Raw genomic sequence first — 14,579 nt, 5'->3', positions numbered from 1 at the left:
ATTGTTGATTCACAGCAGAGGTATTAGTTTTTTAACTCTGGTCCCTACACGAGTGGAATTCGGTTATCATTTTAATAGCGACAAAACTTAAAACGTACCCTGTAAAGTTCAAATTTCATGGTCAAATTGTATCGGAAAATGTCTCATTTCGCTCATTTCATTTGACTTTATGGTTGAATAGCTAGCAGGGAACATATCTTTGTCATTGTCATTGTATGCCAAGCCGTCATGTGATAAGGAAGTTTAAATATTCATCATTTTCATGTTATAAAGCTACAGGATGGTCATCACCCTTCCTATTCTGACCATCTCCGTTGACCGAGCAGTGATTCTTTCGGCACGAATCAATCCTCGAACATTATTTGACAAAACAGGCCACTAATCCGCGTGATTTGTAAATGCCACCATGTGGTAGTTAATGAGTTGTCAATGACGCAACTCTAAGTATTGCGCCGATGCGCTACGATCCCGTCAGCTCCAACTATTGTGGCGAAAAGGGTTCACATGGTAAAAGATCATTCTGCATACAGAATTATCGGAAGCTGCGTAAAAATTCCGAAAGACTGCTGGAGTGCACAAAGATAAAGCAGTATTTACAGTATTTGACAAGCCTAGAGCCATTCTTCCCCAGTTTATATCAGCAACATCTATTAGCATAAGTAGAAGTGAAACATATCAGCATATTGATTATAAAATCACGCTCTCCATATTTGCATCGTCAACCGATGAAGTGAGACCTCCCTATTACATCGCAATAAGTGAATGTGTTGACTCAGTGTTGATCCAGTAAGTGGACTATTTCACAACCTTCTCCTGTAACCAATGGACCCTTATTCCTGCACATAACGTCACTGCTGGTTGCCATAGAAGACCCCAGTCTTAACCAACAAGCCAGACGTTTTGCTATCCTGATCTCTTCGTAGCAAACCAGCTTGGATATACAAAGTCGTGGGAGACTTACAGGCAGGCTATCCTTTTAAATCTCAAGTTCGTTGATCCAATACTGAAAAGAATGCTGCGTCACTGTTTTATTATAGTTCTGCTTTTTCTTGTTCTTGTCGAAGTGTCAGCGGAGATACTGTGCAAAATCTACAATACTACATATATTGACTGCACCTCTCGGAAGCTGCATAATATTCCAAACATCTTGCCCCCATATACTACATTTGTGAACTTGGACATCAATAACATTGAATCTTTGCCATCAAATATTTTTGCAAGATGTAAAAATCTTCAATATCTGATACTTTCCGTAAATCAAATAACCCACATTGGTTCTGAATCACTAGCAGGGTTACACAATCTTCGATATCTCAACTTCTATGCCAATAAGATCTCTGAAATAGCTCCTGCCGCATTCAAGGATTTGTCAAAACTAGAAGTGCTTTCTTTATCATCGAACAAAATGACGACAATGCCTGATGAAGTGTTCTTACCACTTAAAAATTTAAAAGAACTTGATATCTCGAGCAATCAATATCTACTTTTGTCGGCTGCAATATTTCATAAATTCAACAGTCTTTTCAAACTTAACCTCAGCTTTATGGGCGTATCTTTTCTGCCTAATGGTATATTCAACGGTCTCACAAAATTGAGGTCCCTGGATCTGAGTTTTAATATAATGACATGCTTTCCCAATGAAGAATTGGAAATGCTCAGTGAAATCGAAACAATTGTGTTTGATATGAACTCTATTGATGCAAATTGCAGTGAGATAAGTCTGAAAAAACTCAAACACCTTAAGAAATTATCATTACGAAACAGTTTCCGTAAAACTTCCAGGAACCCGAGACTTGCCATCATTGACGGACAAAGTGGTTTACACATAAATCTTGAAGACAATGATATAGATGCAGATTCCCTGGAGAGACTTTTGTATGACTTCAAATACTCTGGCATCAGAATACTTGAGTTGCAGAAGCAGTATGGACATCTGTCAAGAATCACTAATGCAACAATGAGGGGTTTGAAAGAAACAAAGCTCACTGTTCTTAATCTTTCACAGAATTCGTTACGATCTCTGCAAGTTGGTGTCTTTCAGTGGTTGCAATATTTGGAAGAACTGCACATCAGTCAAAATGTCTTGAATCACATCGCTGCCAATGCCTTTGTATATCTTCATAGTTTGAAAACCTTGAGTCTCAACGACAACAAACTCCAAACATTTTCAACAGGAACTTTCAATGGTTTGAATCAGTTGAGAACTCTTTACTTGCATAGCAACCAATTGCAAAACTTGACTGAGATTTTTCAAAGCGTAGAAGGACTCACAACCTTGACACATCTACACTTACAGAACAATGTCTTCTCTGGTCCCATTCCTGCCAATATTTCTGCTGGATTACCATTTCTGAAGGAATTTAACATCTCACATAACGCTTTAAGTTCAATTCATTCTGAAAGCTTCGCTGCCTCTACAAGGTTACAGATGCTAGATATATCACACAACAATATTCACAGTTTGCCAGAGGATGTATTTTATGCTCTGACAGTACTAAAATCACTTTTGCTAGCTGGCAATGTACTTTCAGAAGTAGCATCAGACGGCATTCACCCATTCCGATACACAAGCACCCTTGAAATATTATCTCTGACATTTTTCAAAGCCGAACTATTACATCTTGAAGATATTACATCGCTTATGGAGTTACGTATCGACAATAGTGGGATAATGTGCACTCCTTATCAAGATTTGTTGCATGTGATTCAGTTATTGAAGGTTCAAGTATTAGTTGTTGAATATCTGTGTATATCTGGGAAAGAAGAAAGTAAATTGACTCAACTGCACACTGTTGAAACATTATTCATCAATTTAACACTGTTTACTGAAAGCTTTAACTTGATTTCATTTTTGAATATCTTTCCAAGTATAAAGCGGCCATATCTATTTTCTGTTACGGGTCTGGATAGCATGAATAACCTTCCCAAAACAAAGTTTATGGAGGAATTAATATTAGACACCCGCCTTTCAAATCTCGAGACAACGTGGTTGGAATCGCAAACCAATCTAAAATTTGCTTCCATTAAATCAAATTACTTTGATTGTTCGAAATGCAATATGAAAGATTTCTACGACTGGATGAAAATTGACAGAATGACCCATCTTGTTATATCAAGATGTGTAGCGCCGGAGAATAAGAAAGACAAATCACTGTCTACTTTAGAATTTGGATTGGAATGCAATCAAGCATTTCTGATCTTTGTTCCGATTAGTTGTGTTGCTTTCTTTCTCACAGCCTGTATAGTAATTAGCGTTCGCTTTCGATGGCATATACGTTATGTGATTTTCCTTGTAAGGCTAAGATGCGGCCGCTATAGACTTCAGACCGACGATGATGAGCAAGCACTGGACAAGAAATACGATGCATTTGTTTGTTACAATGAGCATGACAGAGATTGGGTGTGGCAGCATTTAGTTCCCAATTTAGAAAACATAGATCCACCGAATTTTAAACTGTGTCTTCATGAACGTGACTTTATGCCGGGTACTGACATTTTCGAAAACATTTTGGATAGCATTGATAACAGTCATAAAACTATGATGGTACTGTCACCTCACTTTGCTGAGAGTGAATGGTGTTATTTTGAAATGAGAATGGCACAGAGCTATCTCTTCGAGGAGAAACGAGATGTTCTCAATCTTGTTTTGTTGGAGAAAATCCCAGATGTTGTAATGCCACGGGTTCTGCGCAAAATTCTACTGACAAAGAAGTACATCACATGGGTGGAAAATGAAGCAGGGAGAAGATTTTTCTGGAAGAAATTGAAATTAATCTTGAGGTCAAACAATAGAGTTAACAGAGTTGCTGATTTTTAATTATTTTTTTGTATTATGGCACGACCCTTTTCCAATGATGGGCTGAATGATGTATATAACCAAATATTTGCATATGACAAATGAGCATTTTTTGTCAATGGAAATAAGCTTAAAGACCTAATTAATATGTAATTATTGCCTTCAGCAGCACAACGTTATCCATATTTTCAATGTACCAAGACAAATAACTCAAACAACATGATATGTGGGTGTTCTATTATGTAATGAACTTTGGTAGTATAAATTAACTGCTGTATTTTGTAGAACTTTGTGTTACAGTAGCCAGTTGTGAGATCTCCTTTACATTTGGTGAGTCAATTATATAGAAATGTTGGATAAATATTATCGAACCTTTCGACAACAAACTTGGTGACCTAAAATGTAAATTAGTGTAGCTGTCAAAGAAATATCAGTACTCCTACGATATAACTTTAACAAGTTTGCTTTTGCTCGATGTTTACGCTTTGTTACTGTACTTCATAATGATAGGTTTTATATCCTTTGTTTCCCTTTTTACCATCACAATTTTATACAACTTCTACCATTGACGTAGATTGTGGTTTTCTGATTAGAACTATGTAATGATATTTTAGAGGCTTCAATCTAAAAAGTACAACCAAGACATATACATTTTGTGAGTCTGTGAGTTTTATTAACGCTTTTGAGTGTTTGTCCTGCTTGAGGTAGAACAGCGGAGGGAAAATGCACATAACTAACGAAGAGCTTGGTTCACGTTGTTTCACTGGAACCAAAACATGACAAATGCTTAATTATGATAAGATGTAACACAGTGTTTACGAGTCAGTAGAGGTTGGTTTGGTTTTGGAATGTTTGAATACAAACTTGTGTGTCAGTGTGTGTATTGGATGTGGTTGATACATAGATAAGGGTAGCCTGAAGGATCTGTAAGAGAGGGGAGCGTAGAGAGCGCCCTCGAGCGACGGATCTTTTAGTATAAATTTGGGGTTGACTGGCATACTAGAGAATAACAATAGTGATAAAAACTTGGAATAAAACAAGTGCAGCATTCTGGAGATTATCATTCTATTGTTCTGTACTTTATACGATTGACTCTAGGTGTAAATGACTGACAACAACACTTTGACCTGAAGAAACCCCGACACGAAGTTGCCCTTGTTTTGTGATCTATCACGTCTGCCAAAGTCAAAGTCGTTGATAAATATTGGCCAGGTCTTTCTCTGCATTGGAAGGTGTCTGTGCAGCCAGCGCTGTTATGAGATTTTGTACATCGAAATAAGGTTTAAACTACATAAATTGACATGTCCAATCGGCATCAGATCAATTACATACTTTTATGCACTTAAAATATAAATATAATCTACAGTGCAATGAGTCATTCAGGACAAGGCTCAAACTAGTGACCGTGTATGAAGGTTGCATCTAACAACCTTCACTGGCTCAAGTATGAAAAACTAAAGCTAGTAAAAAATTGTATCTGTCTACCTTGCATGAAATGTGAACGAAGGTTTGTACAACTATGTTAAGTTTGATATGAATGATATCGAACCTTTAGTACAAGTTACCAACTCCGCCTTTAAGGGTGAAACAAGCTTGCTACAGAGTTGCCCAAGCTGATATAAATCGTAATAGGGTCTGCTCATTTTGTTCACCATGAAGCCTTTTAAGCTGCCACGGAGCTGTGATAGTTATAGAGTATCGACAAAGTTTTACTGAAATTATGTTTAAGCTGCACGATAGCTGCCGTTTGAGCTGCCAAGAGCTACACTAGTCTGAATTTTGTCTTCACAAATACTTAATCTGAAGCAGACATGCAAGAGCTAAAAATATTCTGTGATCAGTATTTTAGCTGGTGAAAGCTGCTACAGCTCTAAAACCAACCAGTGACAGCTCAATGCAAATCTGCATGTTTATAAGGCCTAAGGGGGTGTGTATATCATTTAAGTTAACCGAACATACTTTGCGGGTGTTTGAGTCCCACTTGTACCCGTATATAGACATACATTGTAGGAGAGGGTCATAAATCGAGCTGTATATTGTGAGTTGTCAAGTACGTTTTATTTTTTGCATTTTCAGCTCGTAAAAGGGCCAGACTCCCCAGATAGTTTCGGTCAGATTCAGTCTCGTAAAAAATCCGAAGTGAAACGTGCGTTCACCGGATCCTTAAAATCAATTAATTCTCTTGTACAGGGCCATAGAACCTGCAGAAAGTGCGTCCCATGCTCAAACAATACCAGTACTGTCAAAAGAGGGCTGGATTGCAGTTGTCTCCTGTGAGTGCCTTCCAAACTTACCAGCTCATTCTATGTATGGTACATGTATATCTAGCCAGACTGGTACCTAACTACGGTAAGGATGATCATAACTGCCACTGGTTCACTCTTTACGTCTCAGTTATCAAACTCTTTGCCTCACAGTCGGAACCAATATGCAAAGTTTACAAGACCACATAGGTTGACTGCACTAGAAAGGAACAGAACTTATCACAGAAAATACCATCATGCACTACATACTGGGACCTGACCGACAACAAGATTAAGTATCTTTACTTAAAAGCAGATTTTTTGTTTCAAACAGCTTCACTCGCTGATCCTGACGTCAAATCGCATTACCAGTGTTGATCCATCAGCTTTGAAAGGGCTGAATTATCTCCAATATCTGAGCCTTAGTAAAAATTATATCGCCCTTGCTTCAGACGCTTGTCTAAACTAGAAATACTTAGTTTACCATCATCACACTGATAGACCAAAATACCAAATATACAGCTCAAGGATCCGTCAAACTCAAAGTACTTGATTTATCTCACAACAACCACACCAAAATGCAAAACGAACTCGTCTCACCCCTTAAAAATTAAAAGAATCTGTCTCTCTCAGACAATCATTTTTGAGCTGTGTCTGAGCCGTTTTAGCTGCCAAGAGCTACACGAGTCTGAACTTTGTCTTCACAAATCCTTAATCTGAAGCAGACATGTAAGAGCTCCAAATATTCTGTGATCAGTATTTGAGCTGGTGAGAGCTGCTACAGCTCTGAAACCAATCTGTGACAGCTCAATGCAGATTTGCATGTTTGAGTCCAAATTACACCCGTACATGGACGTAAATTCTAGGAGAGAGTCATAAATTGAGCTCTACATTGTGAGTCATCGGTTAATTTTTGTTTTGCATTTTCAGCTTGTTAAAGCTCTCCTGATAGTTTCGGTCAGATTCAGTCTCGTAAAAAATGTGAAGTCAAACTTACGTTCACCGGATCATTAAAAATCAATTAATTCTCTTGTACAGGGCCACAACACTTGCAGAAAGTGCCGTCCCATGCTCAAACAACAACACCAGTACTGTCAAAAGAGGACAGGAGTACAACAGTTTTCAACTGTGAGTGCCCTACAAACTTGCTAGCTTATTCGGTACATGTTAAATGTATATCTGGCCAATCTGGTACCAAACTACGGTGAGGATGATGATAACGCGTCACTGGTTTACTTTGTTCCTCTCAGTTGTCAACCTCTTTGCGTCACAGTCGGAACCAATATGCAAAGTGTACAAGACCAACCGTGTTGACTGCAGTGCAAGGGGCCTGAATAACTTACCACAGAACATACCACCGTACACGACGTACTTGGATTTGAGCAACAACAAAATTGTATCTCTTCCACCAAATGGATTTAAGCGTTTCAAACAACTTAACTCTCTTATCCTGTCATCCAATCGCATTACCAATGTTGATTCAACATCTTTAAAAGGGCTGAAAAATCTTCAGGATCTGAGGCTCAGTGGAACTTATATCATCCTTACTCTGAACTTATTCAAGGATTTGTCAAAACTAGAAGTAATTAATTTATCTTCGAACAACCTCACCAAAATACCAAAGAACCTTTTCTCACCACTTAAATATTTAAAGAGCCTTATTCTCTCAGGCAATCACTTTTTGGTTTTGACTTCTAACTTATTTAATAAATTAGGCAGTCTTCAAAAACTTGATCTCAGCAATACGGGAATATCTATACTGCCTGATGGTATATTTGAAAGTCTTGCAAACTTGAAGGAACTACATCTGGCATATAATAAAATGACATGTTTTCCAAACAAAACATTGCAGCCCTCGCCAACATAGAAAGTATCTATTTTAACGACAATGAAATTAACCCGAACTGCACGGATATAAATCTTAAAAATTTCCGAAAACTAAAAATGCTATCACTGTCTTCATGTTTCATGGCAGATGACATCATACCAAATTTTATCTTTGCTGATAAGAAGCCGCATAAAACTGACTTTGCAGGAACTCGAAATCAACCATCTCAAGAAGAAACATTTTACAGTGAGAACAATGAACCGATTTTTACAATATCTCTATTTGGGAACAACATCAATGCAGATTCACTGGAAAGACTTCTGTATGACTTTAAATACAGTAAAATAGGAGAACTCTCCTTGAGCAGTTTGAGGCTGCTGTCAACAATGACCGACTCAACATTGAGAGGTTTGAAAGACACAAAATTGAAAATTCTTGAAATTGAAACAAGTTGGTTATCCTCTCTACATTCAGGAGTTTTTCAGTGGCTTCCATTCTTGGAAGAATTGAGAATTCAAGGGACATCGCTAAGCAATATCTCCTCTGATACTTTCATCGGTTTGACAAGTTTGAAGATCTTCGAGCTTTCTCTTACCAGCCTGCGCGTTTTACCTGCAGGAGTTTTTGCTCCTTTGAAAAGTCTGGAGGAACTTTATCTGTATGGAAATCACTTCAAAAATTTCACTGAATTGCTACATAACATGGGGAGACTTTCAAGACTGACTCATCTCGAGCTTTACGATAATAAATTCTCCGGCATAATTCCTCCAAACATTTCTGCTTATCTACCATCTCTGAGATATTTAGATATTGCTGATAACGATTTCTTCGCGATTCATCCAACATCTTTCTCTTCCCTATTACACCTGGAAATACTGGATATATCTGGAAACAACATCTCTACCTTTAGGAATAAAGTGTCTTCGTTGCCATCTCTTCAGGTACTTGTCATTCATTACAGTGGTAAGGACTCACTAAATCTATATTCCACACACTCTCTTATGGATACAAAGAACTTGCAAGTGTTGTATGTGTCATTTATTACGCTTACAAAAATGCATGTAGAAGACATGCCAAGACTTAAAGCTTTGTCTGTTACAGATAGGACTTTGCAACCTTTATTTCTATGTCATCATTTTAAAGTAATGTTTAAAATACTCCATTCTTTAGCAATTCATACATTCAGTCTTACAGCAATGTGCATAGACGTCGAAGAACACATGCATTCAAGCCAGTTCTTTTCCATAGAAAGTTTATATATCTCTGACTGTACTTTTAAGTCTTATTCCAGTTTATATTCCTTTCTTAGACTATTTCCTAATGTAAAAGACCTCAATATTCGAGAAGTTCCTGCATTAACAAGTATCAACCCAATTCCACATACCAACAAGTTAGAGCAATTAAGAATAGTCAGCACTCCCATCACATCTTTTGATACAGATTTGCTTGAGGGTCAGAAAAATCTGATGAAAGTAGAAATCCTGTCAGGAAGGTTTAACTGTTTACACTGCAATATGAAACCATTCATAGACTGGATGAAAAATGATGAAAAGGCAGAACTTGTTTTAAGCTATCCAATATGTGATATTCCAAATCAGATGTCCATATATAGCTTACAGTATGGATTGGGATGCAATCAGGCATTTCTGATCTCTGTACCAATAGTGTGCGTTGCTGTGTTTCTCACAGTTTGTATTGTACTTGCTTTTCGCTTTCGATGGCACATTCGTTACGTGATTTTCCTTGGAAGACTGGGATGTGGAGGTTATAAGGTACATATACATGATGACGAGCAGCCACTGAATAAAAAATATCATGCATTTGTTTGTTACAATGAACATAACAGAGATTGGGTGTGGCAGCAGTTAGTTCCCAATTTAGAAAACATTGATCCACCAAATTTTAAACTGTGTCTTCATGAACGTGACTTTATGCCGGGTACTGATATTTTCAAAAACATTTTGGATAGCATTGATAACAGCCATAAAACTATGTTGGTACTGTCACCTCACTTTGCTGAGAGTGAATGGTGTTATTTTGAAATGAGAATGGCACAGAGTTGTCTCTTTGACGAGAAACGAGATGTTCTGATTCTTGTTTTGTTGGAGGAAATCCCTGATGCTGTAATGCCACGAGTTTTGCGTAAAATTTTACTGACAAAGAAGTACATCACATGGGTGGAAAACGAAGCAGGGAGGAGACTTTTCTGGAAGAAATTGAAATTAGATCTTAATAGAGTCAACAGGATTGCTGATCTTTAACTATTATTTCTCCTCTGTTTATGGCGAAACTCTGTCCCATTTATAGAGAATAATATGTATGTCATCAGTGTATTGTCTTCAATGGTCTGTTACCGTACGGTATTGCTTTTATACTTGGTCGAGTCACCTTTTCACACTCCCGTGCAATAAGGTGTCGAATGAGAACCGGGCGAGTATAACATATGATCAAATTACCAATAGAAGTTAGCTTATTGATATATTGAACAGTGAAACCATTACCTTATTAAGAAACTTTAAATTTGTGTTCCAGTGTGGTGCGAAAAGACAGCTATCCTGTATACAGTGTATTAAGTTTTGCATGACTGTACTAAAACACTTTTTCAATCACACTTTTCCTTCATATAAGCAAGAAATTATTAGTGTTGTAACTTTACTTTGCTCTTCTAAGAATATCGTTCTATTTAATTTATATTTTATTCCTGCAGACAAGCACATTTATATAAGTTTGACATTCCACTGTTCGGAATTATAATGTACCATTTTACGCATGCAGATTAACGAGGTTTCCTTCACTGTACTCAAAATGGAATTGTTTCTCGCAATTGTTCTCCTGCAGAGAAACAAGAATTTATTAGTATTGTAAATTTACAGAGCTTAAGCTGAAACAAATTTGTATTTCGTCAACTATTTTATTGTTGCAGATAATCAAGGTGTAAGTTTTACATCTCTGTATTCGGAATTAATTTGTACAATTTCAAAGGACAACACTTGAATAAATGATTTTTTCAACCATTTTATTCCCATCGATGTGAGTGTTATAGCATACATTCGCTGTACTAGAAACAAGTTTGACTCATCAATAGTGGAGAACACAAATAATATAGTTGGTACCTATTACTCGAGTTGCAAACAATCTTGATCATCAGATAGATGGATTTTATAGTCTTTGTTCTGTTTGCTTGAGATGCTTACACATATGTTAATAGTTATTATACCTGACTGCAAAAAAAAGCCAAAGGTCAAAAGTCAAATTGCAAGGTCATCGTGTTCGACGAACACAAGACGGCTCAGTGCAGTACAGACAATGAATAAATTTATAATGGATACAACACAATCAAACTCATGAAAGAAAGATATCCGGAACTCCGGTAAAACAACCAAGCGATGTAAGGTATTTGGAAAGGGTAATTCCGCATCCTGCCTCTCATGACGCCCCGCCATATGCCATTCTGTAAGTCGAAACAGAAGGTGGTCACAATCTGTAGACAATGTCAATGATGCTATCAGTAACCATGTGTCTGAGAGACAGATCATACTTATCTAGGAGTCCATTTGAATATAGAGACAAGCCTTTATCAAGTATAACCTTGATATATAAGTTTGAAAGACAGGTGACGCCTCTTTCCAAAATCATGATATGAAAAACATGCTCCTGCATAAGGTAGAAGTCCAGATGAGTTTACCCCATAGGTTTGTGAGAGTGGAGTGTTGCTGTCTACGTGTGCATGTGAATTCATGATAGTCAAGTAACACAAGTTGAAGTCATCATTCTTTTCGTACGGTCTTGTAGAAAGGTGACGATCAGACTCAAATTCAGGAAGATAAGGAGCAAAGGAAGCTGATTTGGTAGTTTCTTCGATTTCCGATGGAGGAGTAAATCGTAGATAGATAGTCAATGAACTCGGAATTATTCAGAGAAATGACATCATCTATGTATTTGAATGTGAGGTTGAAACTTTTAGCGGACAAATATTTGAGGTGCTTATTAATGGTTATGCTTCATCTAGTTTTCACAAACAGAATGTCTGTAAACTCGTTCCCAAGAAAGTCGGTCAACAGCAGTTCTGTCACGATCTGCTGTAACTGTTCACTACAGCAGATGTTGATGACATGATAAACACATATGGTCTATGACAGCTCTCTGTCGTAATGATCACACATTTTACATATGTTTCGTTGTTTTTGTTTTGTTTTGTTTTTTTGGGGGGGGGGGGTGTAAAAGTGTGCTTGCATCTAAATGCAATGGCCAAAAACTGAACGCAAATAACAAATTATGAAAAAAATGATGCTCTAGTAAGTTATTTTTTCTGATAGCTCGACTCTTCTTTGTAAACATGTCAACGCAGTGTTTTTTGGACATTTGGCACGTGTTTCCCTGGATTTTAGTCGTCCAGGGGGACTTTTAGATTGGGCTCCGCATATCTGTCCATTCAAATACCTCAGACATGCCTAGCCCATTTTTTTCAAATTTGGCACAAGGACAATACATTAGACCATACATACGCATGTCAATATATTTTGTGAGACAATCAAATATGGTCGTAAGACGACCATTTCCTTTTTTATTGTTGAGGGCCATTATCATGACATGCCTTGACAAATTTCTACTAAACTTGGCAAAAGGACAACACTCTGTCACTTACATACTTGTGTCAAATTTTTTCATAATACGATCCAATATAGCCACCACATGGCCATTTTCTTGTGATTTTTCCATGCCAAGAGCCATTAATAAGATATGCCTTCATAGGTTTCTTTTACACTTGACACAAGGACAACATACCTTGACTTACATGTACATAAAAGTGTCAAATGTCTTGATGATACGATGCAATATTGCCCCAGGCAGCCATTTTCTCACATTTTTTCATGTCCTAAGCCATGATTAGAACATGGAGTCAATGACAATTGGCTAACATTTGGCTCGATGTGGCAGGCCTGATTGAGTATTCTTAACAAAATTTATCCCTGGGAACATGCATACCAAGTTTAAAAGCAATTGGAGCAGCGATTTCTAATTAAAAAAAATGACCAAAACTGCGAAAAATTGCCCGAAAAATACAAATATGAATATTTCACCACAATTTTGACAAATCCGACAGAAGACAACCCTAGGATCATGTATATCAACTTTTAAAGCAATGGAACGAGCGCTTTCAGACAAAATTGTTTGACCAAAACGGGAAAAATACCCCAAAATATGACTCAAAATTTCACCACAATTTGAACGAATCTAACTAAAGCCACCACAAAGAACCAGCATACCGAGTTTCAACCAAATCTGGCATGTGGCCACAAAGTTTTAGCAGTATATTTTTGACCCTTAAATGTTCATTTGAACAAATTCAAATCTCCACTCCAGGGTGCACCTGTACATCAAATACCAAGATGGCAGGTGTTGCGGTTTTTGATGAGGACGGACATACATATATACATGCATGCATGCATGCATGCATGCATGTACATGATGAGAGCAAGAACCAAAGTGTATCTGATGCAGTCTAAAATATGCGCTCGAAGACCGCCGTTAAAATAAAAAAATTGTGTTCCAGAAAGTAACGCTTGACGGATTTGATTTCTTTTACCCAAGTATGTCATCTTCCATTTTTGTCAAGCCTGCTGTGGCTGACGTTTTTCATTGACATTTGCTAGGAATCTTTGTTTCAAGAATCTTCCAAACTCCCCCACGATATAAATTGTTCCCCCTTACTAGCTATTATGATCATGTCAAAGTATCGTGATTGAACGTATGCAGAAACATGACGTACCTTCCGCCTGTATGTGTGTTATTACCAACCTGTATCTACGAGTTAGTGACATACCAACGACCATTAGAAATGATATACATACTCGGACAATGATGAGCGGCCAACTAATCCATGTTACAGTAGGAACACATGAGCTATTATCACTTTTGCAGCTGCACATAAATTAGCAGTTTTATTCAAATCACGGTCACGCCACCTGTGCACACAAGTTCAAAGCTCAAATATCGGTTAATTAGACTTGCCACATGTCTGTGGGCATACAAATCTAAAAACAGATTAGGGTAAGGTGATTGAAGCTATTTGTTGGAAATACTATGCTTTGAAGCAGCTGAATTGTGCAAAAATTAAGAGCTGTTCATTGTCTTCAACTACTATAGTTTTAAGGTGAAGTACTACGAATTACGTCAAAATTAAGTTGTGGTGTCATTTTCTTGAAACTTTGCACAAATATTCTTGGAAGTTGTGCAAGTGCAAAAATGAAATAAAAAATGGGGGTCACCACGCTTGTTTCCATGGAAACGGACGTTAAAATGGCGTCGTTAGAAATAAATAAAAATGATATAATTCACTTCAACTAAAGAAAGCAATTATAAAACGCTTAGCAAATGAGTTAATTTTAATAAATACCAAGACTTAAGATCCATATCTATCGAATGTATAGTTTTCATGATGTTTGTGAAGAAATTTTAACATAAGTATCGATTACAAAATGACGATATCGAAATTATATCACTACATAATTTTCGAACTTTCTTCCTTTCGCTTTGAATGGTGTCATTTTGACCAAACTTGGCGAATAAACTCCTGACATAATACCATTTAGTTTACACTTTTAATAAAAGGGTGTCACCACGCTACTTTTTACAATATCTCCAGGTGAATGGGTAATTTGCGCCATATAAATGGGAGAGAAATGTTAATTTTTCGGTCATATTGAATAAA

General features: G+C 37.2%; 1 protein-coding gene across 1 annotated transcript; it reads left to right on the top strand.

The window, feature by feature from the left end:
* The first annotated feature begins 1,621 nt into the window (after positions 1 to 1,621).
* LOC139132726 (toll-like receptor 13) lies at positions 1,622 to 10,128 on the top strand. Its single transcript, XM_070698993.1, has 4 exons — positions 1,622 to 2,186; positions 7,078 to 7,167; positions 8,015 to 8,317; positions 9,308 to 10,128. The coding sequence occupies exons 1-4, from the start codon at positions 1,622 to 1,624 to the stop codon at positions 10,126 to 10,128; spliced, it is 1,779 nt and encodes a 592-aa protein (XP_070555094.1).
* Positions 10,129 to 14,579: the final 4,451 nt, after the last annotated feature.

The sequence above is a fragment of the Ptychodera flava genome, chromosome 5, assembly GCF_041260155.1.
Source record: "Ptychodera flava strain L36383 chromosome 5, AS_Pfla_20210202, whole genome shotgun sequence".
NCBI lineage: Eukaryota > Metazoa > Hemichordata > Enteropneusta > Ptychoderidae > Ptychodera > Ptychodera flava.
The sequence above is the reverse complement of the archived record's forward strand: the minus strand, read 5'-3'. Positions and strand labels throughout refer to the sequence as shown.

What these genes read in the sequence shown, in the direction of transcription:
- LOC139132726 (XM_070698993.1), top strand. Translation starts at nt 1,622, where the DNA reads ATGACATGCTTTCCCAATGAAGAATTGGAAATGCTCAGTGAAATCGAA. An exon ending in TTCAACAGGAACTTTCAATG is followed by an intron (nt 2,187 to 7,077) that starts GTTTGAATCAGT and finishes TCTCTTGTACAG; the next exon opens with GGCCACAACACTTGCAGAAA. An exon ending in GAGTACAACAGTTTTCAACT is followed by an intron (nt 7,168 to 8,014) that starts GTGAGTGCCCTA and finishes GTTTCATGGCAG; the next exon opens with ATGACATCATACCAAATTTT.